Here is a 24301-nt window from a genome sequence, read left to right on the forward strand (position 1 = left end):
AAAGATAGCTCTCTATTCTGCCTGGAGGATAGATGTATTAATATTTCCTCCTCTCCATCATGGTTACATAGTAGTAGATGACGGCAGATAAAGACCCGAATGGTCCATCCAGTCTACCCAACCTGATTCAATTTAAATTTTTTAATTTTTTCTTCTTAGCTATTTCTGGGCAAGAATCCAAAGCTTTACCCGGTACTGTGCTTGGGTTTGAAAGTTTTATACACCAGAAATATGAGATCGTCAGTGGCGTGATTGAATTCAATCCAATGGTTTGCAAGAGGTGCTGTTACTCTTCTTAAAATATTGCAGCGGTGTTCAATATCCTTGTTTTTATTTGTCTTATTGGTTTTCCTATGTACAACAGTTTGCAAGGGCACTGAATGATATAAACCACATGGCTAGTTTGGTATGTGCTTGAGAAATTTAATCTGTATTCTCTGCCCATTCTGGGATGTGTGAAGAGTGTGAGATGTAATGAATGTTTGCATACTGAGCATGGTTTGTGTCCTGAAGGTTGACTCTGTGGAAGACGAGATGTGGGTAATGAGGACTGCACTAATTTATCTCTAAGGTTATGGTTATGCAAGAATGCAATTGTAGGTTTAACATTTTTGAAGCATTTGTGCATCTCCAATATGTGCCAATGTTTGACAATGATATCGCAAATCTCATAAGACAAATGTGAGTGTTTCAGGATGCATACCAAGCCTGGAGATTTTTTATTCTTATTTCCAGTTTGCAATAAATTATCCCTGTGTTGCAATTTGGTCTTTTGGTATCCGTTTTCCATATGCTTCGCGGGGTACCCTCTTTGTTGAAAGCGTTATCCCATGATGAGTGCTTGTTTTTCAAATTCCTCAGGTGTGGAATATAATCTCTTGAGTCGAAGAAACTGACTATATGGAAGATTCTGTTTGAGCTGTGCTTGGTGAAAACTTGAGTAATGAAGATAAGAATTCTTGTCTGTGGGTTTTTTGTAGATGGTGGAGATCATTTTATTTTTACATTTTTATTTTATTTCCCTTGTCTTAATGAACGCCTTGTCAAGATCATTGCATTCCACAGTTTTTTCTTTTGTGTCTGGACTTCCGTTCTTTGACTGTGGAATACCTGGGCCCTTTCTTTGTTCAAGTTATTCACACCACCTGGCGTGTCTATTCTATTGCAGATTTTGGTATCATCCACAAAGAGGCAAATCTTACCCAACAGCCCTTCAGCAATATCATATATAAAAATGTTAAAAAGAACAGGCCCAAGAACAGAACCTTGAGGCACACCACTGGTAACATCCCTTTCCTCAGAGCGATCTCCATTGATCACTACCCTCTGGTGCCTTCCACTCAACCAGTTCCTGATCCAGCCTGTCACTTTGGGACCCATCCCAAGGGCACTCAGTTTATTTATTAGATGTCTGTGTGGAACACTGTCAAAGGCTTTGTAAAACTCTAAATACACCACATCAAGCGCACATCCTCTATCCAATTCTCTGGTCACCCAGTCAAAGAAATTGATCAGATTTGTCCGATAAGACCTACCTCTAGTGAATTCATGTTGCCTCCGGTCCTGTAATCCACAGGATTCCAGAAACTTAACCATTCTCTGTTTTAAAAGCATTTCCATTAATTTGCTTACCACAGAAGTCAGACTTACCGGCCTGTAATTCCTTGTGGAGAGGGACCACATCCGCCCTTCTCCAGTCCTCCGGTACCACTCCCGACTCTAGAGACTCATTGAAAAGGTCAGTCAGTGGAGCTACCAGAACGTCACTAAGTTCCTTCAGCACCATCCGGCCCCATCGCTTTGTCTACCTTTATTTTAGCTAGCTCCTCACGAACACAACCCTCTGAAAATTGATCAAGATCTATTACTTCTCCATCCCTATTCACGTTTGTCTTCTGCGGTCCCTCTCCCAGTGCTTTAGCTGTGAACACAGAACAGAAATATTTGTTAAGCAATTCGGCCTTTTCTTTATCAGCTTCTACATATTCCTCCCCTTCACCTTTAAGTCTCACAATGCCACTTTTGCCCTTCTTATCACTAATATATCTAAAAAATGTCTTGTCTCACCGTTTTACTATGTCAGCTATTTTTCTTCCATTTGCATCTTGGCTTTCCTGACTACACGACCAGCCTCTCTTAACTTTTCCAGATATTTTTGCCCGTCTTCCTTTCTGCGATCTTTTGTAGTTTATGAAAGCTAACCTCTTATTCCTTACCTTCTCAGCTACTAATTTTGAGAACCAAAGCAGCCTTCTTTTCCTCTTACTTTTACCTACTTGCCTCACACAAAAAGGTTTGTCACCCTTATAATCGCTCCTTTCAGTTTTGCCCACCGCATTTCTACTCCTTCCAGACATTCCCAACCAGACAATTCCTTGATGTAAACCCCCATCCAAACAAAGTTAGTTTTTTTAAAAGTCTACAACCTTTGCTTTTGAATGAGCCCTCTCTATACCCATCTTAATATTAAACCGTACCATGCACTGGATGCCAGATGATCACCCACTGTAACATCAGAAACATTTTCCCTGTTTGTAAGCACTAAGTCCAGTATCACATCATGCCGTGTGGGTTCCATTACCAACTGCTGGAACAGTTTTCCTTGTAGAGAATCCAGGATCTCCCTACTTCTAGAAGACCCCACAATAGGGATACCCCAATCAACATCCTACCATTAAATCTCTATCTACTTCTTCCGTCTGTGAAGAAGGCCTATATATCACACCAATGTAAATATATTCACCATTCCCTCTTTTCAAATTGATCCACAGTGCCTCTTCCTTGCCCTGTAGATCCTTCAATTGTGTGGCTTTAATATGATCTTTTTTTAACGCTACTCCCCCTCCTTTTCTTCCTTCACTGTCTTTCCTGAACAGATTATAGCCTAGTAGGGATCCAGGTTTGTCTTTGGCTGTGTTAGGCATATTTAAAATTTATGGGAGACTGCTGGACTTTGAGCTTCAGGGAATAACCCTGGCTGGTGAGGAAGAAGATAATTTGCCCAATCTTTTCCTCTTAAACTTGCTAGGCAGGGTATACGTTATTTGGGTATCTCATTCCCTCAGGATTTGACTAAATTGTACGAGTTGGATTATTCCTTCATAGTATGACAGGTGCACACTAATCTACAAAAATGGAATGGGCTTTGGCTCTCATAGTGGGGCAGGATAGCAGTTTTAAAAATGAATGTCCTTCCGAACCTGCTGTTTTTGTTTCAGACTCTGCCCATTCAAGTCCCCAAGAAAGTATTGCAACTTTTACATACAGAAATCCTGCAGTTTATTTGGCAGGGGAAATCCCCAAGGTTAGCCCAGAGGGTTCTATGGGGTACAAGAGAGGAGGGAAGAGTGGTACCTAATCTGTTCTGATACTATCAAGCTGCCCAGTTGCACTTTTAGACTGGACCATAGTAGAGACAATACCAGGGGTTCAGTTGGAATAGTCCTTTATTGGCCAATGCTGAAACATTGATTGTGGGCATCCATCCCTCACATGAGAGACCTAGTATAGATATGGGGGTGTGCCACAGAGGAAATGGAGGAGAGAAGGAACAGTATCTATCATAGTACCCATTAGAGGAGAACCAAGATTTGAGAAAGGGAAATGTTTGCAAGACAGGAACAACTGGGGGTTGTCACATTTCTATTGCAAGGGAATCGTATCATTCCCTTTCCAGAACTAAGAGATAAAAGTAACTTGCATGAAGGGGACTTCCTGGATCACATGCAGCTTACTCAGTGGTGGGAGGGAAAATCCCCAATGGGAACAGAACACATTGAAAATCTTTGGGTACTATTAGGAAGGGTGCCTAGGCCTATGCCTATTCTTTATTGCTACTTAAGAGGGGATATGCAAAAGCATTTCTACATGGATAAATGTGAAAAAGATTTGGAGGGTTCATTTTCTAGGGAAAAGTAGAACAGGATATGCTTAGAGGTTAATCAGGTGTCTACATTTATACTGGTGCAAAAAAAAAAAAAAATGCTTATAAAGTCTTAACTAGATGGTATCTTACATCTACTCACTTGAAAAGCATACTCCCTAATGTTTCTGGCAAATGGAGATGTGGAATTGAATGTTTGCCACATCCCAGAGCTGCCTTTTAGACTATATAATGAGAGACGATTAAAGCAGAAGAGTTGGTTGTTAAGGATGGGGTTGGCTGCAGCGATGTGTTTCATTGCATTACACTGGAACAATAGACTGTTCCTTATATTGGGAAAATTTGATTATAGACTTTTTTCTACATGGAATTTTTGGCAGCTCAGAGACATGGACATCTTGAAAGACAACAACGAACCTGGATTATAATTATGGGTAAACTCTGGGGCTGATGATGGGATCATGAGAGAAAAGAGGTCATGGAAGGGGGGGGAGGGAAAATTAAGATGAGGCCTTGTAGAGCAGGGGTCCCCAACCATCGGGCCGCAGACCAATACTGGGCTGTGGGCTGTGCCGAACCAGGCTGCACAGAAATTTTTATTTTATTTACATTATAGGCAGTCGCCGGTTTCTGGCCAGCTCCCTCATACCAGCTGCACTTCTCTTCACAAAGCCAAATCTTTGCTCCACATCTTTGAGTAGCAGAGCTATCAAGTTACCTAGTTTCAGGAGAAATTATCAGCAAACTTTACCCTGGTATATTATGGGACATGTAACACTGATGCCAACATACAGAATTAGGGACTATAAATACAACAATGAGCTGGGATATAAGTTCAAAATCGGGAGAAGTCAGCCTAGCAGCTCAGGGAGAGATTATTTTATAGGTTCTGGTTGGGATATTTCTGTGATATGCTGAGTAGGCAAATAATGATACACATTTGAACACATATGGATATACATTTGAACAATTTTAGAACAATGTCATTTCTAATTGACATAGTGGACAATAACTTAAAATCTTATGCTCAGTGTGTGGTGGTGGCCAAAAAAAGCAAATAGAATGTTAGGAATTATTAGGAAAGGAGTAGAGAACAAATCAAAGAATATCATAATGCCTCTGCATTGCTGCATGGTAAGATACACTTTTGAGTACTGTGTACAATTCTCATCACCACATCTCAAACATAGAGCAGAATTAGAAAAGGTATGAAGAAGGGTGATCAAATGATTAATGGAATGGAACTCCAAAGGTCATTTGGAAGCATTGAATAAAGGCAGGTATATGAACTTTGGAGGATGTAATATCTGATGGTAAGCTGCTTGACTTTTCATGATTGCAACACAAATTTGGCCTTAATAAATCACAAAATTACAGATGGTTGCAGTTGAAGCAGCCCATTCAGGAGGGGTTCCCTGAGTGGAAAAATCTTACAAATCAGTATAGCTTGCTGATTTTATGTTTTCAGGTAAACCTTTTGGGGCACCAGGCCACTAAGTGGTATAAAGTAATATCTGGATTTTTGAATAAAAAAACAAAAACTGGTCTTCGTGACATCTGGAGCATTGAGATAAAGCATCAGATTACTGCGTCTCAATGGCCACGAATTTGGGCTTGGAGGATGAGATGTACGGTGTCTGCATCTATGAGACAATCTAGGTTTTTCTTATTACATAGAGCTTTTTAGACCCCTGTTCGATTACATAAATTAGATGGTTCCAAGTCTAATAGATGTTGGCACTGTCATCTCGAAGCTGGGACGTTGGATCATTTATTATACTATTGTCCCTTGATACTGAAGTTTTGGAGGTCTATTTGGGATCAAGTAAATAATTTATTAGAGAATCCAGTGGCTTTATCGTATGATACTATTTTATTTGGTACACTTATGAGAGCTAAAATTAAATTATCTGCAAGAAATAATAAGCTACTTTTTGTAATGACAGGGGTTGCCTTGCAACTCATTTTAAGAAACTGGAACAACTGGGATAGGTTGTGGGAATCTCTATGTTATACTGGGATTCTGGTGGGAATCTCTATGTTATACCTTTAAAATGGAGCATTGCATGGCCATTCAACGAGGACGTTACAAGAGTTTTATGGATGTTTGGGAGCCATTGGCTAAATTTTATAAAGAGGAATAAATGAGTTTTATTTATAGACATGTAAACATACACATCTAGGGAGGGGGAGGGTGGGGGAGGAAATGGAATGGGAACTTGATTTAGGGATTTCATGAATACTTTTATTAAGGTTTTATTTTACTTGTATATCAGGTGGGAGGGTGGGGGATAATATAATTGTATGTTGAAGTCTGTAAGTTCCATTGTGCTTGTTTTTAAGTATCCATATTTGTGAATCATTTGTTGCACAATTATAGTTGAAAAACTTAATAAAGAATTTTAAAAATACACTTAAGAGATTTTTTATTGAGATTTATCAACCGCCTTTATGAAGAGATTCACCCAAGATGGTGTACAGAAGGTATAATTAAACATTAAAAGTTACAATTTTGTTAGCAGCGTAGGTAGTAAAAAGACCAAATATAAACATAAATTCAATGAATGAGGTAGTTAAAATCAGTTAAACTGAAACTTAATAATAGGACTACCATGAAAGAGTTTCAAAAATATACTTATTAACAGCATACTGAGCTTGATGGACCCAGTATGACAATTCATATCTTGCCTGCATGTTTTCTAGATGATATGCAATGATACAGATGGGAGGGGAGTCTTCAACCTGTTGTGTTTTCTCTAAAGAGTTAAACAGCATTGTGAAGATCTTGATAGATTACAGCTTCAACCCTGAGGCCCAAATGGATTTTGAAACATCTGCAGTCTGAAGTGTCTTACGTTTTGCTTTAACTTATAATTTGTACTCTTTTTCAGATTGTTTTTACAAAATATATTTTGGGGTAGATTATTTGTGGACCTGGCAATGCATGATACCCCTCTGAAAGGAATTGATTATATAAGGATGTTTATTTATTTATAAAAATTCACTTTCTATGATTTGCAAGTTAAATCTGCTCCCCTTATTCATTCTAGGAAATATGCAATACAATAAACAATGAATTTTCTTACCCTAAAACCTCTCTGTAGTCGATCTTTCATAATGCCAACAAATTCTTTATAACTCAACTGATCATCTTTGTCAACATCAAAGATTTTGAAAACTGTATTCACCAAATGTGGTGACAACTTCAGGCCTGTAGCTACATATACAGCACGCTTGAACTCATCTAGGTAAACAACACATCAAAAGAACACAAGCACAAAGTGAGATGATCATTTCTATAATGTGGTTTAATCTGTAGCCATCTATCATAATGTTTATACACTTTGTCAACTATAATGCTTCAGCTCAGACTTACAAAGCAGATTTCAAATGGAGAACACTATGAATCATTATGCTATATTTACATATAATACTAAAACAGTGATAAGAACAACATTGTTTAATAAATGTATTCCTATTCCTATCATCTTAGCTATATTCTGCCGACATTTTAAATTTCCTTTTACAAGGTAACCAGTAATTTTGGATGTCAGAAGTTCAGCTATCCACTGATGTTTTCTGGGGAAAACTTAAATCCACAGCAGGTGTAGGTTACCTCTAAGGCAGTGCCTTCAGGAGAGACCATTAGGCTAGGGGTATTATTTAGGGGTACTGGTATGGATGAGAGCACTATGGAAGGAATTAATAATAATAATAACCTTTATTCTTATATACTGCATGCATGAGAGATTTATTCGATTTTAGAAAGAAAAAAACCATTCCAAATACTCTTACTCTTACCTTGGTCTTCAACAAAAGAAAATAGAGAATAACAGACATATTTCAAGGAAATGAGAGAGGCAGCACTGACTCAAGTTCACATATAAATCAATACCATAGCAGTCATGCCCTATGAGTTGCAAATATTTATGGGGAGAAGGTGAGAGTCAATACAATAAATCAATAAATACATGGAATCAAATCATCTTCTGCACAAACAATAATATAATGCCACTACATTATAGCAAACCAAGATTACTTTAGGAGTAAGTTAAGATCCTCCATCATTTTCACTAATGTCATCATTAACATTACTATATTCTAAGGATGGAATCAATGCTTTTGCTTAGGCAGAATCAAAGAAAATGTATTCTTTCCCAGTGTTTTAACTATACACTTCCTAGGAAAGTGAAAGAAAAAAAAGTTATACCAGGAATTGAAGCCTCAAGTTGGAGCTGTAAAAACTCCCTCCACAGATTCTTGGTCCAAGGAAACAAATCAGGATATGCATAAATTTTACGTCCATGGAAGAGAGAGAAATGCTCTTTGAAAAAACAAAACAAACGAAAAGCCCATGATCTTGATCCAAGAGACTGTTTAATGTCAACATACTCAGGTAGCTGCCTGATGATAACTGGTACATAAAACACCTTAATTATTCCAGGTGAAGAGTTAGCTTCAAATGTTAACACTTGCAAGCAGTATTTACTTTAACATTTCCACTGGAAATATCACAGAGCAAAAAGGAACATTTAAAAATCGTAACTGGATGGTGCAGCATTCTCAGGCCTAGATTCACTAAAGTCAGCGATCATTGCTAAACCTGTTTTCACAGGTTTAGCAACAATCACTGCTAACTGATCAGATTTCCAACACGGCCCACCACGTGTTTTTCCCCTTGATTACCCATTTTCCGATCTGGCCATGTAAATAAGTAAAAACCCATGCAAGAGCCAAGCAATTGATTCACATACAATGCTTGGCTATTTAGCATCAAGTTTTACCGATCCTAAAACCTGACATGTACACCAGGGTTGGTTAGTTTTTTCTTTTTTTTTTTTTTTTTTTTTTGCAGTGGCACAGATATTTTGCATGTATTACACACACAAAATATCTGCCCAATAAAAAAAATTTTTTTAAAGCCTTCCGACAACACCCCCCCTCTCTCCCTGAACCAACAAAATGGCAGGAGGGATGCCCACTCCTTCTTGCCACCAGACGCTCCCCCCCGCGCTGAACCTATGTACGGCAGGAGGGATGCCCACACCCTCCTGCCATCGGCCCCCTCCTCCGTACCTTTAAGTTGGGCGCAGGAGGGATGCTGCAATACGAGCCTTAGGCCCCTCTCCGGTGCATCATCTGAAGCAGGTGAGTGACCTGTTGGATGAAGAAAACTGCACCTCGAGGGACGGATAGATAACAGAGGTCCGGTCTGTGGATGAGTGGGAAAAGCCCAATGGGATATTTTCTTCCCTGAGTGACAAAGAAAGCAGCACTGGGTTGTTCTACCAGGCAGGATGGAACAAAACCCACTCAGTGTGGAAAATTTCACAGTGGATGAAGGGAGGGGATTCAGATGTCATCATATGTAATGTCTAATATGATTCAGAGCACTATGGGCTCCTTTTACTAAGGTGTGCTAGCGGTTTTGTTGCGCGCTTAGCACACGCTACAATACCGCACGCGCTAAATGCTAACGCCTCCATAGAGCTTGCATTAGTATTTTTTGTTTAGCATGTGGTTAGCGCGCACTAAAAACGCTAGCGCACGTTAGTAAAAGGAGCCCTATGTACTAAAAATTGGAGAAAGACCTCAGTGTCTAATAGTTTGGAAAAAAAAAACAATCTCTCCACCTAGACTTTCCTGCTTCAATATTACACAAATTTTGAAGCAGGGAGACACATCATCGGTCTGAAAAACTCCAAAGGGCAACTATCTAAGAAAGGCAATTAGTCTCATAAAGTGTCTAAAGTGCAATCTTCCACATGAAAATCTGACAAATGCCCCCCAAAAATGCCCACTTATCTTTTTGTGAAGTCTCCCAGTGCTGGACTTATTTTGAAGCAGAAAAAAATCACCAAAATGAAGCCAATGCTTAATATAGAAAAGCAGTTAGAGTAGAACCACAGCGTCTTCTCAAATGTCCATTTCCAGCAGGGCCCCCTGTTTCACTGTACGCTTAGTTCTTTTATAAATCCTAGCCCGGGTACTTACCGCAAATAGCTTAGCCAATATCCCAAACTGTTTGACTAGGATCAGGGTTACATCTAGATTACTTAAACACTATAGCTGGTGCAGAACACTGAAGCCTATATTAAGGTTATCAAAAGTATGATTCTGTTTCTCTTTTGTTGACTTATTTTTCTGTTGGCCATAGAAGTTATCATATACAGTTAAAGGTTTCCCCCCTCATTCTATAACATGAGCACCTAAATGTATGCTCCATATGTGCATTTAGATCATAGCATTTGTATGTTTAAATTACAGATTCACATATGCTAGTTGGACCCTGAGCAGTATTATATAATCTTAGTGTGCAATTGCATAATGTGATTCTAGTGAAATAGGTTTGACATTCTGGACAGTAAGATATTGTCTCCATGCTTATGAGCCTTGCAGAAGGAATGAATCCATTCTAGATTTTCAATTCCTCCTTCTCCTTCAGAGGGCTTTGCTGCCCCCTCAGTTTTTCCTTAAGCACGCGAGCCGGAAGGTGTCTTATTTCTTTATTATTTTTTGTGTTTTTCCATAGAGTTTGTTGCTATCGGTGCACCAGAGCTCCCTAGTGAGGGGGAAACTCTGCCTCTGTGGAGAAGCAAACTTAGGTCTGCAGCTGACAGTTTAATCCCTTGGGGATCTGTTTGGCCAGCCTGCAGAAACCTTTGTGGAGCTCGGGGTCTGTATCCCTAGTAGCTTAGCTTGCCTCAGGGGCTTGAGTACAGGCTGTTAGGCATCCACACAAGGCTCAGTTGGGCTCTTGAGGGTCCTGGCTGCTATTTTACCTCCCCTCCTTCACATGCGTGGTTCTGCGGGGATTGAGAATCAGTTTAACTTCGGTCCGACTAGCAGTATGACGATCTGAGCATTTGGAGGACTGGTTGATTGAGTCAGGAATTCTTCTCCCAGATCCAGCTATTTCTTGGAGCTGATGCAGGTTGCAGCACCTTCAGAGCACAAGTCACAGTGAGTAAGGCTATTACAGCCTATGGGCAAAACCGGGAGAGGGAGAGCCTGAAAAACCTATTTTTGAAGATTTCTGCCACATCCTCTAGGGTCATCCGCCTCTAAAATCCTGTTTTCTGAGGTTTTTTTACTTTTAGTTAAGGCGTTTTTTATATGTTTTTGGTGCCAAAATGCTGCCATGGTGGCCATCTTGGATTTCCTTCAAATCACTTCGTTTTGCCTCAAAACTGGCAGGAATGGAGTCTTTAGACTGGTTTACCCCTAATTCATGCCAGTTTTGTGCTGGATGGATGCTGGAAGAGCACCCGTGACCCATGTGCAGCATGTAAAGGGAAGGTGGGAGCATCAGGCTTAGCCTCCCCTTTGGTCTCTAGGGCTGAGGAACCCCTAGGGGTCTGTCTACCTTGAGAAAATTCCTCCCAGGTCCCCAGAACAGCAGCATACCTAAACGTAAGAGCGTGGAAGCTGTGGAGCCCAAGAGACGTAAGGCGGAGTTACCTAAGTGGGACTCAGTGATGCCTATTAAAGCCTTTTCTCTTGAATTGATTAATTTGAAGTAGAGAGCTTATTTGGATATCTGGGTTCTTCATATGACATCTAGCTGCAAACCTGGGATCGGACAAGGGGGCTTGGGATCCCAGGGTGCATCAGAGTCATTGATAGAGGCTTACCAGGATCCTGTGAACCATTCTGATAGGGACTCGGAGGGCAAGGGATCAGTGTGTATGCCCTTGCAGTCACAGAGTGAGTCTTCCCTGCTGGAAGATATAGGGTCGCAAATAGGAACAAGCACACAGGAAGCAGTGGTGGCCTTGACCAAGAGGATCCCACGGTACGCCAGCTGTTTAAGCCTAGTGTGCTATTAGAGCTCATTACTGACTCCCTGCAGGAGTTACAGTTAGACTCCCTGCAGGCCACTTCCACTCAGAGCCTGATTCTCAAAACTTAAGGTTGCCTTTAATGCAGTCACTAAACTGGTTCCAGCCGGTTTAGCCTGCATGCATTTTAGCGGCGGATTATCAAAATGGCTTATCGCAGTTCTTAGCGAGCTTTCTAGCACTCTCCGACACTGCCATGCAAATGGATTCTTGAATATTGAAACGAGCACTCTGGTGGATTCTTAAACATTGCCAAGTCATTCTCCAATTGTGGCATTGGCTTTTGGCGACAAAAAAAAAATCAGCAACTAGTCCAAGGGTGCTGGTATAGTGCCAGCACTGTGAAAAGTGCATCTCGTGGTGTGCGTTTTGACTGTGGCTAATGAAACAAAATAAAAATTACATGATTCACATAAATGATAGTCTCTTTTTGGGGGAGTGGCAAAAGCACGCTTCTTGAGCGCGTATATGTATTATAGCTGTGTCTTATGAATTAAAGTAGTTTTTGTGGGAGACAAGGCATATCTTAAGTGCATTTTGTAGTGCAGCCGGCCCTCAGACTATAAGAGGGTCCAGCGCATGCCACTTAACATAGGCCCTGGCTTGCTTTCCCAACATGGAAGAAGTCCCTGTACTGGTAAGCTTACAAACCCCCCCACCCCCGACAATCATGCAGTCAGTCTCCAATAGGTAAGTGTTTCACAGAGTCCCATGCTCAAAGCCCAGCACAGGAGGCAGATGCCGGTGGTGCCGGTGCGGAGGCTACACTAAAGTAAGAAGAGGGTTCGGGTGGGTTGGGGGACCTCAGGTCGTGCCGTGGGGGTGCCCGATGGCGGCGGGGGGGGGGGGTGCCGGATCGCGGGGGGGCCTTCGGGGGGAGCAATGCTGGTTCTTCTGGGGGAGGAGCAGCGCTGCTGGCCTCGGGGGGGGGGGGAACCTATCAAAGCGAGTTTCCATTATTTCCTATGGGGAAACTCACTTTGATAAACGAGCATTTTGGATTACGAGCTTATGCTCGTAATCCAAGGTACCACTGTAATTCGGTGAGAAAGCGGTAGCCAGTGAGCTTTTATTAGTAGGAGTGTCACGTAGTCAAATATTTTTGCTTTAAAAATAAGTTTCACCACTGTATTTTGAATAATTTGTAAACGTCTTAGTTCCTTTTGTGTTATTTCTTGGTATAAGGCATTACAGTAATCTAGGTGGGAGATCACTAGGGAATGAATCAAAATGTTTATTAAAGACATTTTGAGAAGACTCGAAATAGAACAGATTATACATAATCTATAGAAACATTTTTTTACAACAGAACTGATCTGTTGATGATAAGTTAGTTTGTTATCCAATATCACACCAAGAAGTTTGATAGAGTTGGTAAATTGAATTGGGATGGTTTTGAGATAAATAGGAGCGATTAGATGTCTGTTCTCATTGCAGGGAAATAGCATGCACAATGAATGTCAATCATAGCTTTTTCCATAATTATACCAACTGAATTAACCATTCACCTCCTCATAAGGGAGATAATTATGCTGCCATCTATTGAGTCCACCCCCCTCCTAGCAGTCATTCAGTCAACTTCTCCTGTCTGTCCTCTGCAACAGACATCACCCCTAGTAATCCCCCTGGGAAACTCTCAGGACCAACTCCTATCATCATCCTCCCTTGGAGGTTACCATAGATAAGGAAGAATCAATAAATTGGACATCAGTTTGAAAGTCAGATGAAACCAGAAATATATGAAATTTTTATATTATATGTCATTCAAAAAATGATACAAATTTTTTTGATATGACTGAAGATAGTCTATGGTCTAAAATACAATAATATTCCTCTGAATTGCTTTAATTAAAAAAAAACCAAAACCTGTACAGTAAATAAAGCCCTCCATAGTAGAATTATGAGAAACAAGGGTTAATTAATTTATAATTTAAATCCTGCTCATGTTATTTTTAGCAATAGGTGCTTTGTAATTTCCTAATATATACATACTCACCTTGTCCAATGGAGCGATTGGCAAAGTTGTACATTTGCATTGCAATAGTAAAATCTTCTAGGTTATTCAAGAACTGGAAAAATGTTCGAAATTCTTCAAAAGTGATTCCCTGTGAAATGAGGAATAAATATACTTAAGTAATCTTAGGTGTCTCATATAAGAAGGATAAGATTATAACAGTCTTGATTTTACCACAGGACATTAAATTGAAAAGGTACCTATTTTCTAAAGGTACCTACTGTCAGCATTAGTGTGCTGGCAAATCCAGAGTGCAAAGGATTCTGGGATATTATATTAAACAAATCTTACCCTGGGGAAAGTCCACAAATAGAAATATATGGGCAGGGGCCATTCAGTCTAACAAAAGACCTTTTACTTAGAATGACACTAAATGACTCCTTAAAGACCAGTACTTGAAATTAACAAAAAACCTTTTGCATTGTACCAGTGAGTATCCTACAAAGCCCTGGTCTCATAAGATATGATAACAACAGGTGCTTAAGTATAACAAAGAAATTCAGACACAGAAAGGCTCCAGCTACCAGGGTCACTCCTTTTTTCAATTAAGAGCCATTACCGTATTTGCTGGCATATAAGACACATTTTTTCCCCTCAAAATAAACTTAAAATATGGTGTGCATCTTATGCGCCGATAATCAAAATTATGACCTCTGTATCCTGTCTGTCCTACCTCCTCTGCCACTGGAATCCCTGGTGGCAAAGAAGTGCAGCGGGCAGGAGCAAGCTTTCCGCGTTCCTGCCCCGCTGCTAACCCGGTCGGTCACTGCCACGGCTGCCCCAAGTTCTGGCTTCTTCAGCTGCTAAGCGGTACCGAGCAGGGGCAGCTTTGGTGCTGCTGCTCGGTGCTGAGCGGCTTCCTGAATGGCTCCCATGAATTCTCATGAGAAATACGGTATTTCAAACAGATAACAAATTGTGACAGAGGAAAATACTGAAAGTTACTATTTTTAGAACAAACTCAAGTCTATAAAGACTGGCTTCAAACCCTCTGCCCCCTCTCTTTCCCTCTTCTTTCTTTGTTCCTTCACACCTAAACACCCACCATTCAGAGACACATATACCATTCATTCAGGCAGGGCACAGGTTTTTCTGCTCTGCTCTCTCATACACCCCCACACAGATACTTTCAGAAGGAGAGCTACCTTTTCTTATACACATACAGAAGCAGCTCTAAATCCAATTTATGCTCTATATTTGTAAAAGCCTATTCCTAGATAATATACTTTATGGTAAACCAGTTTCTTGACTTAACTGTCAAAAGGGAGAATATGACAAAGAATAAACCAAACTCTGGAAATCTGTATATGCTCCACTCTACTCAAACTATGCTCCCTAGAACACTTACATGCAAGATGGTATAAAAGTAGGTACACATGTTCTCCAAGGACAAGCAGACATAATATTCTCACATATTGGATGATGATATCCACAGAACCTCGTAAGGACACTGCCAAGTCCACTGTCACTTTAAAGGCTCCTTTTACGAAGGTGCGTTAGGGCCTTAACGCGTGGAATAGCACGCGCTATTATGCCGCAAGCACTAGCCGCTACCACCTCCTCTTGAGCAGGCAGTAGTTTTTCAGCTAGCGTGTGCTATAGCGCACACTAATCCGGTGCGTGCACTAAAAACGCTAGCGCACCTTCGGAAAAGGATTCCTAAATCTTTAGGTGTCATCCTGCCTGATGGCTCGCATAACTATCAGTTCCTGTTTTTTTGGGAATCCAAGAATAATGTTTTTCTTTGGGGCTACTGCAGATGTAGTCTACACAGGCCCATGCGTGGCTGCACTTTTCAAGGCTGCATTGTTTATTCCCCTGATGAGCCAAACATTGGTGAAACAAGGTCGTTTGTTGGGAAGATTGGAGAAGACATGACAGCGTTGGAGCTCAAGTCGTCTTTTGTCAGCTAAGTCCTTGAACGTGCCTCCAGGTGACTTTGCCCTTTTCTAAACCTCAGCTGTTCTGTGAGGGAATTTATTGCCAGTGAAAGGGGGAGAGTGTGGCACAGTGGTTAAAGCTACAGCCCCAGCACCCTGAGGTTGTGGGTTCAAACCCATGCTGCTCCTTGTGACACTGGGCAAGTCACTTAATCCCCCCATTGCCTCAGGTACATTAGTAATCCGCATTTGAAACGCTCGAATGGGAGAGATATAAAGGCGCAATAGGAATTTTTGTTGAAGTTCCCAATGAGTAATATCAAAGGTAAGTTTCAATGACTTCTTCAAGGCTTTACCCAGTTGAAGTGCAGTAAAAGTGCAGCGTAAGTCAGTGGACCACAATTCCACCAGTATATCAAAGTTTATGCCTGTCTGGCAGTCCAACAACCCAACATGGTGAAACTGTACAGGAATTGCGGTCTGGGTCGAGAGGCTATACATTTCTGAGAGCACCTCCCTACCATTTTCTGTAATATGTTGAGAATCAAGAAAATGAATATAATGCTTAACCTGAAAATAATGAAATACATCAGAAGGTGGTAACCGATACAAGTGTCGCAATTGAGCCAAAATAAACAGGTCTCCCTCATCTGTATACAATTGAAAGAGAAATTGCAAATCCTTGGTCTTCGAGGATCAAAAAGTCACCATTGTCCTGAATAGGAAAATAAGGAGAGATCCCAGAAGACAAATGGAGGGTACGGCACTGTTTGTTTATTTATCGCCCGCCCTTATCCATGGCGAGCTACATAGCATACAAAATAAGACATAACATTTATCATACAAATCACATCAAAAACACACTATAAAGCACAGTTACTTACCGTAACAGGTATTCTCATGTATGGGTGACGTCATCGACAGAGCCTTAGTACGGACCACTTTAAAAGTGCATCGCCACTTTAAGTCTTTAGAAAGTTCGCGATAGCCCAAACCACGCATGCGCGAGTGCCTTCCCGCCCGACGTAGGGCGCATGGTCCCTCAGTTAAGATAAGCCAGCTAAGAAGCCAACCCGGGGAGGTGGGTGGGTTGTGAGAATATCTGCCTGCTGTCCCTGGATAACACCCTTTAAGGTAAGTAACTGTGCTTTATCCCAGGACAAGCAGGCAGTATATTCTCACGTATTTGGCCTTAGGAAAATAAATTTTGTAATACAGATTGGCTGAAGTGCCCATCCCACCTGGAGAAAGACTCCAGATAGTAGTGAGAAGTTAAGGTATGAACTGAGGACCAGGTGGCAGCTTTACAGATTTCCTCAAAGGGAGTAGATCTGAGGAAAGCGACAGAAGCTGCCATAGCTCTAATCTTGTGGGCTGTGACATGACTCTCCAGTGGCAGTCCAGTCTGAGCATAACAGAACAAAATGCAGGCAGCCAGACAGTTGGAAATCGTTCTTTTAGAAACAGGATGCCCCAACTTGTTTGGATCAAAATAGACGAAAAGTTGAGGAGATGTTTGATGTGGCTTTGTCCGGTCAATGTAATAGCTCATTTACAGTCCAAAGTATGCAAGGCGGTTTCTCCAGCATGAGAATGAGGCTTAGGAAAAAATACTGGTAGATCAATTGACTGATTGAGATAAAATTCAGTGACAACTTTCAGAAGAAACTTTGGATGTGTACGCAGAACTACCTTGTCAAGATGAAAAACTGTGAAGGGTGGATCTGCTACTAATGCTTGTAACTCACTGACTCTCCTGGCAGAGGTGAGAGCAATAAGGAAGACCTCTTTCCAGGTAAGAAACTTAAGATTAGCTATAGCCATTGGTTCAAATGGTGGCTTCATCAAGCTGGAAAATACCACATTAAGGTCCCAGACGACAGGAGGAGGCTTGAGAGGTGGTTTGACATTGAAAAGTCCTTTCATGAATCTAGGGACTAAAGGATGAGCAGTAAGAGATTTACCCTCGACTGGCGTGTGAAAAATTGTATAGCACTGAGATGGACTCTGACATGTAGATTTGAGGCCAGAACCAGACAGATGAAGCAGATAATCCAACACCAAATCCACTGATAATGAAGTTGGATCATGATGATGAAGAACCGAGTCCACTTTTGTTTATAACATTGCTGAGTGGCTGGTTTCCTGGATGCAGGAAGAATTTGATGAGAAAGATGTAAGTGAGATGGATTTAGCCCGAGGGAAACCAAGCTGCCAGGTGTAGTGATTGTAGGTTGGGATATAGAAGTGATTCCTGATTCTTAGTGAGCAGAGTAGGAAATAGTGGAAGAGGTATGGGCTCCCTGGAATTGAGTTGAAGTAGAAGGGAGAACCAATGTTGCCTGGGCCACCGTGAAGCAATGAGAATCATGGTGGCTGCCTCTCATTTGAGTTTGAACTGAGTTCTCAACATGAACATAAGAACTGCCGCTGCTGGGTCAGACCAGTGGTCCATCCTGCCCAGCAGTCCGCTCACGCGGCGGCCTCCAGGTCAAAGACCAGTGCTCTAAATGAGTCCAGCCTCACCTGCATACGTCCCAGTTTAGCAGGAACTTATCCAGCTTAGTCTTGAAATGCTGGAGGGTGTTTTCCCCTGCAACAGACTCCAGAAGAGGGTTCCAGCTCTCCACCACTCTCTGGGTGAAGAAGAACTTCCTTACGTTTGTATGGAATCTATCCCCTTTCAATTTTAGAGTGCCCTCTCATTCTCCCTACCTTGGAGAGTGTGAACAGTCTGTCTTTATCTACTAAGTGTATTCCCTTCAGTATTTTGAATGTTTCAATCATGTCTCCTCTCAGTCTTTTCAAGGGAGAAGAGGCTCAGTTTCTCTAATCTCTCACTGTACGGCAACTTTTCCAGCCTCTTAACCATTTTAGTCGCTCTTCTCCTGGACCCTTTCAAGTAGTACCATGTCCTTCTTCATGTACGGCGACCAGTGCTAGACGCAGTACTCCAGGTGATTGGAGGGAATGCATATAGAAACAGGCCCATCCAGTCCAGGAGAAAAGCATCTGCTTCCAGACGGAGAGGAGAGTAAAGCAAAACTGGGGCAACTGGTGGTTGTGAGGAGCCGCAAACAAGTCCACTTGAGGTGTGCCCCATTGAGCACAGATGGACTGGAGAGTTGAAGGGTTGAGAGTCCATTCGTGAGGTTGAAGAATTCTGCTGAGTTTGTCTGCTAGGGAATTCTTCTCCCCTTGAATGTAGACAGCGTTCAGGAACAGATTTCGAGCTGTCACCCAAGTTCAGATTTTCTGGGCCTCCTGACAACAGGAGAGAGCCCATGTCTCCTTGCTTGTTTATGCAGTACTTGCTACTGTGCGAAGGAGTAGGACTTGAGGGCAGAGAAGATGATGAAAAGCCTTGAGGGCATAAAACATTGCTCTGAGTTCCAAGAAATTGATGTGAAATTTCTGTTCCTTGGCAGTCCAAAGACCCTGAGTCTTAAGATCGTCCATATGAGCCCCCCAGGCATAAGGGGATGTGTCTGTCGTGATGACTTTGTGATGAGGGGTAAGTGATAAAGGAGACCTCTGGATAGATTGGAGGAGGTCATCCACTATTGAAGTGACTGCAGAAGAGATGATGTCACAGATATATGTTGTGAGAGACGATCGGTTGATTAAGACGATTGAGAAGCAAGTGTCCATTTAGGAGTGCGAAGATGTAGCCTCACTAGTGGTGTCACATGGATAGTGGAGGCCATGTGACCTAGAAGAATCATCATGTGTCTGGCAGAGATTGTTTGGAGAGGAAGCACTTGGTGACACAGATGTATGAGGGCTTGAAGGTGATCTGGAGGAAGAAACACTCTCATGAGAGTGGTGTCTAGGATTGCCCCAATGAACTGCAGACGTTGAGTCGGAATGAAATGTGATTTGGGGAAGTTGACTTTGAATCCAAGAACTTGGAGAAAAGAAATGGTCTGAGATGTTGCTTGGACCACTTCCTGAGAGGAGACAGCCTTGATAAACCAGTAGTCCAGGTAAGGAAAGACTTGAAAGCCGTGTGATCGGAGAGATGCGGCCAACGCAATCAGGCACTTCATGAAAACTCTCGGAGAAGATGCCAGGCTGAAGGGAAGTACCTTGTACTGGTAATGACATCGATTGATTTGAAAGTGAATGTACTTCTTGGAAGCTGGATGAATTGGAATATGAAATTTAGCAACTTGGTTGACTAGGTGCTTTAAATAAAAAGAAAAATGAAAAGCATAGTTGCCAGACTGGTTGGCCAGCATAGTGTTCTAGAACAGTCTTTTGCCAAACCGGTCCATGGTCTTCCCTTCTCTGCCAGGAGGTACCGAGGCATAGACGCTAGCCCCTGCAGATTTCTTCAGGGTTGACTCCACCAGTATTGATTCATGTGGAAGCTGAGATTTGCAAACCCTGAAATGGGAACCACCCTATAAAGTGAATCGAGCTTACAAGGAGCCACAGGGATGGTTAAAGGAGTTTCTAAATTTTTATAAAAAGTCTCTCTTAAGATGTCATGGAGAGGCAGCTTCAGAAACTCCTTGAGTGGCTGGTCATAATCTAAGGCATCTAAAAACTGCTTAGATTTATTAGAGTCAGCTTCAAATGTGATAGAAAGGGCCTCAGTCATTTCCTTTAAAAATCTGGAAAAAGATGACTTGTTAGATTTTTGAGTAGGCTCTTGAGAAGATGGTAAATGAGAATCCTCGTCATCATACAAGAGACCTCATCATCAGATACAAGGGGTTCTTGATCAGAATCACCCCACAGGTCTGAATCTAGGGTTGGTGGAGGTCGATACAGAGCACTGGGTGTCGAGGGCTTGATATGTTTCATTTTCGTTAAAGACTTGCCTAATCTGACTGACCCATAAGAACATAAGAACATAAGCAGTGCCTCCGCCGGGTCAGACCATAGGTCCATCCTGCCCGGCAGTCTGCTCCCACGGCGGCCCAAATAGGTCACGACCTGTCTGAATCACCAGAAGGGGCTCCCTTGCCACCTTGGTTTCTCATTGAAGTCCTATCTTCCCATCGTAGTCCTAACCCTCCGGTCTTGCACATGCACGACCTTTTGGGTTTCTATACTTATTACCTGGTTAGCTTTCTATACTTGTGTTACATCCCAGCTCCTCCCTCAGTATCCCTTTATCCCTCAGGAATCCGTCCAATCCCTGTTTGAATCCCTGTACCGTACTCTGCCTGATCACTTCCTCCGGTAGCGCATTCCAAGTGTCCACGACCCTTTGGGTGAAAAAAAACTTCCTTGCATTTGTTTTGAACCTATCTCCCTTCAGTTTCTACGAATGCCCCCTCATACTTGTTGTCCCCTTCAGTCTGAAGAATCTGTCCCTATCCACCCTCATGATCTTGAAGGTCTCTATCATATCTCCCCTGAGCCTCCTTTTTTCCAGAGAGAAGAGCCCCAGCCTATCCAACCTCTCGGCGTATGGGCAGTGTTCCAGCCCTTTTACCAGTTTCGTTGCTCTCCTTTGGACTCTCTCAAGTACCGCCATGTCCTTCTTGAGGTGTGGCGACCAATACTGAATGCAGTATTCCAGATGTGGACGCTCGATACAATGGCATGATGACTTCCCGCGTCCTGGTTGTTATGCCCCTCTTTATGATGCCCAGCATCCTGTTGGCTTTTTTCGAGGCTGCTGCGCACTGTGCAGTGATGCACAGTGACTTCAGTGATGCATCCACCAGCACACCCAAGTCTCTCTCAAGTCTGCTGTCTCCCAACAATGCCCCCCCCCAATTTGTAGTTGAACAACGGGTTCTTTTTCCCTATATGCATGACCTTGCATTTTTCCACGTTAAAGCGCATTTGCCATTTGTTTGCCCAGTCTTCCAGCTTGTCCAGGTCCCTTTGCAGGTCCTCACACTCCTCCCTGGACCTAACTCTACCGCACAGTTTGGTATCGTCTGCAAATTTTATAACCTCGCACTTTGCCTCCTTTTCCAGGTCATTGATAAATATGTTGAAGAGTAACGGCCCCAGCACCGATCCCTGTGGCACACCGCTCGTGACTCCCCGCCAGTCAGAATATTGGCCCTTCACTTCGACCCTCTGCAGTCTACCCGACAACCAGTGCTTGATCCATCTGTGCACATCCCCTCCCATCCCGTGGTTCCACAGCTTCCTAAGCAGCCTTTCATGTGGCACCTTGTCGAAAGCCTTTTGAAAATCGAGGTAAATGATGTCTATGGGTTCCCCATTGTCCACCCGACTGCTTATTCCCTCAAAGAAGTACAGAAGGTTCGTTAGGCACGACCTTCCCTTACAGAATCCGTGCTGGCTTGTTCTCAGTAGGCCATTCCTCTCGATGTGCTCGCAAATGCCGTCCTTGATCATAGCTTCCACCATCTTCCCTATAATTGAAGTCAGGCTCACCGGCCTGTAGTTCCCGGGGTCACCCTTCGATCCCTTCTTGAAGATAGGTGTGACATTCACCAATTTCCAGTCCTCTGGTACCTCACCAGTTTTCAAGGATAGGTTGCAAACATGCTGGATTGTGCCCGCTATTTCTTGTCTTAGTTCCTTCAGAACCCTTGGGTGGATCCCGTCCGGGCCCGGTGATTTACCGCATTTTAACCTGTCTATCTGTTTGAGGACATCCTCCTTACTTACCTCTATGTGCTCCAATTTTTCGGCACTCATGAGCTCCTCTGAGTCCGGTATATTAGATGTGTCTTCGCTCGTGAAAACCGACGAGAAGAACGTGTTCAACCTCTCAGCTACCTCTTTATCCTCCTTAATCACTCCCTTCCTATCCCCATCGTCCAACGGCCCCCACCTCCTCTCTCGCTGGTCGCTTCCCCTTTACGTAACTGAAGAATGCCTTGAAGTTTTTCGCCTCCCTGGCCAGCCCCTCTTCGTATTCCCCTTTCGCTTTTCTAACCTCTTGGTGGCATTCCTTTTGGCATTTCCTGTGCGCCTGGTGATTTTCCTCCGTTGGGTCCTTTTTCCATCTCCGGAAGGATACTTTTTTGTCATTTATTGCCCTCTTTACTTCAGTTGACATCCAAACCGGGTCCTTTGATCGCTTGTTCTTGCAGCCTTTCCTGAAACTGGGGACGTACATTCTTTGTGCTTCCTGCAGGGTGTCCCTGAATAGGGTCCAGGCGCTTCCCACAGTCTCCATCCTAAAGATGTTTCTGAGCTTCCTCCCCACCATTTCCCTCATAGCAACATAGTTCCCTTTCTTGAAGTTGAGCGCAGTTGTTGCGGTCCTCCTTACTATGGGTGTCCCCCTTTCTAATGTGAATCTGATCGCGTTGTGATCACTGTTGCCTAGTGGTCCTCCCACTTCTACCCCTCTTGCAGGCCCCCCTAATCCGTTTAGGATGAGGTCAAGAGTAGCACCCCCTCGCGTCGGTTCTTTGACTAGTTGCTCCATGAAGCAGTCCCTCACAGCTTCTACAAATCCTGTTTCCCTAGTGCAGTTGGAGTGACCCGTACTCCAGTCTATTCCCGGGTAGTTGAAGTCCCCCATCACTGTTATACTTCCAGTCCTGCATTCCTGTCTCAATTCCGCTTCCAAGTCGTGTCCGACTCCTTCTGGCATACCAGGTGGGCGATAGTACAGCCCCAGTTTTATGCCTGCACCCTTGTTTACCAGCAAATTGACCCATAGCGATTCCAGCCCCTCTGCCTTCGTTGCCATATCCATCCCGACCGAGTGGATAGAGTCCTTTATATATAGTGCTATGCCTCCCCCCTTCTTGTGGGTCCTGTCCCTCCTGTAGAGCTTGTACCCCGGCAGCGCCACATCCCATTGATTTTCCTCTGTCCACCAGGTTTCTGCAATTCAAATTATATCTAGGTCCTCCCCCTTGGCCACGACTTCTAGTTCACCCATCTTGGCCATGAGGCTTCTTGCATTTGCGTATAAGCACCGCAGGTCCCGTAGGTCCCGTCGTTTTTCCTCCACCTCTGCATTTACCTGGGCCGCCTGCCCTTGGATTTCGGGCAGTTCTCCCGTTCCCTGTGCTTCTGCTTTGCCCTCAGCCTTTACCCTCTTAGCTTTCAGCTTCCCCACATTCCCGCCACCCCACTTCCCCGCTTTTCCTCTGGGTTTTCTAGCCCTACTGGCCCCCTCCTGGGCTATCATCCCTTGAGCCTCTGTTTGATCCCCCTCACCTTGTGGTACCTCTATATTGCCCTCAGCTTTCGCCCTCGTGCCACCCAGTCCCCCTGTGTCTCCATGCCCCTTAGTCTTCTCCCAGCAAGCTCCCTTTACCTGATGTTTCTCTCGCTGTCTGATCATAAGATCCTCCGGTCCCTCTGCTTCCTCCCTGCAGTCAGCCCGTTCAGCATCTGTTCTGGATACTGTTGTCCGAAGCGTCAACATCAGATCAGCTGTCGGCTTTCCCCCTCTCCTCAGTTTAAAGCCCTCTCGATCTCCTTCCTCACATTGGCTGCCAGTAGTCTAGTTCCCGCTGTGCTCAGGTGCAGGCCGTCCCGCCGGTAGAGCTTGCTCTTTCCCCAGAAGGAAGTCCAGTTCCTCACAAAGTGGAAGCCCTCCTCCTGGCACCATCTCCTCAACCAAGCATTCACAGCCTGGAGGTCTGCCTGCCTCTTTGCATCTGCTCTCGGTACAGGCAGGATCTCCGAGAATGCTATCCTCCGTGTGCTCCGCTTCAGCTTTCGTCCCAGGACCCTGAACTGGTCAGTCAGTGTGGCCATGCTGAAGTTCCTCCGG

General features: G+C 43.2%; 1 protein-coding gene across 11 annotated transcripts in view; it reads right to left on the reverse strand.

Annotated features, from left to right (window-relative positions):
* Positions 1 to 24301, reverse strand: part of MICU3 (mitochondrial calcium uptake family member 3) — a 217103-nt gene that overhangs the window by 34782 nt on the left and 158020 nt on the right. For all 11 annotated transcript variants that reach the window (XM_033944444.1, XM_033944437.1, XM_033944454.1 and 8 more), the window contains 2 exons: positions 13721 to 13829; positions 6970 to 7127 (listed from right to left, as the gene is read on the reverse strand). In XM_033944444.1, the coding sequence (XP_033800335.1) occupies positions 6970 to 7127; positions 13721 to 13829 (267 nt within the window). The remainder of the gene's footprint in view (positions 1 to 6969; positions 7128 to 13720; positions 13830 to 24301) is intronic.

The sequence above is a fragment of the Geotrypetes seraphini genome, chromosome 1 (assembly GCF_902459505.1).
Source record: "Geotrypetes seraphini chromosome 1, aGeoSer1.1, whole genome shotgun sequence".
In the NCBI taxonomy this organism is placed as follows: domain Eukaryota; kingdom Metazoa; phylum Chordata; class Amphibia; order Gymnophiona; family Dermophiidae; genus Geotrypetes; species Geotrypetes seraphini.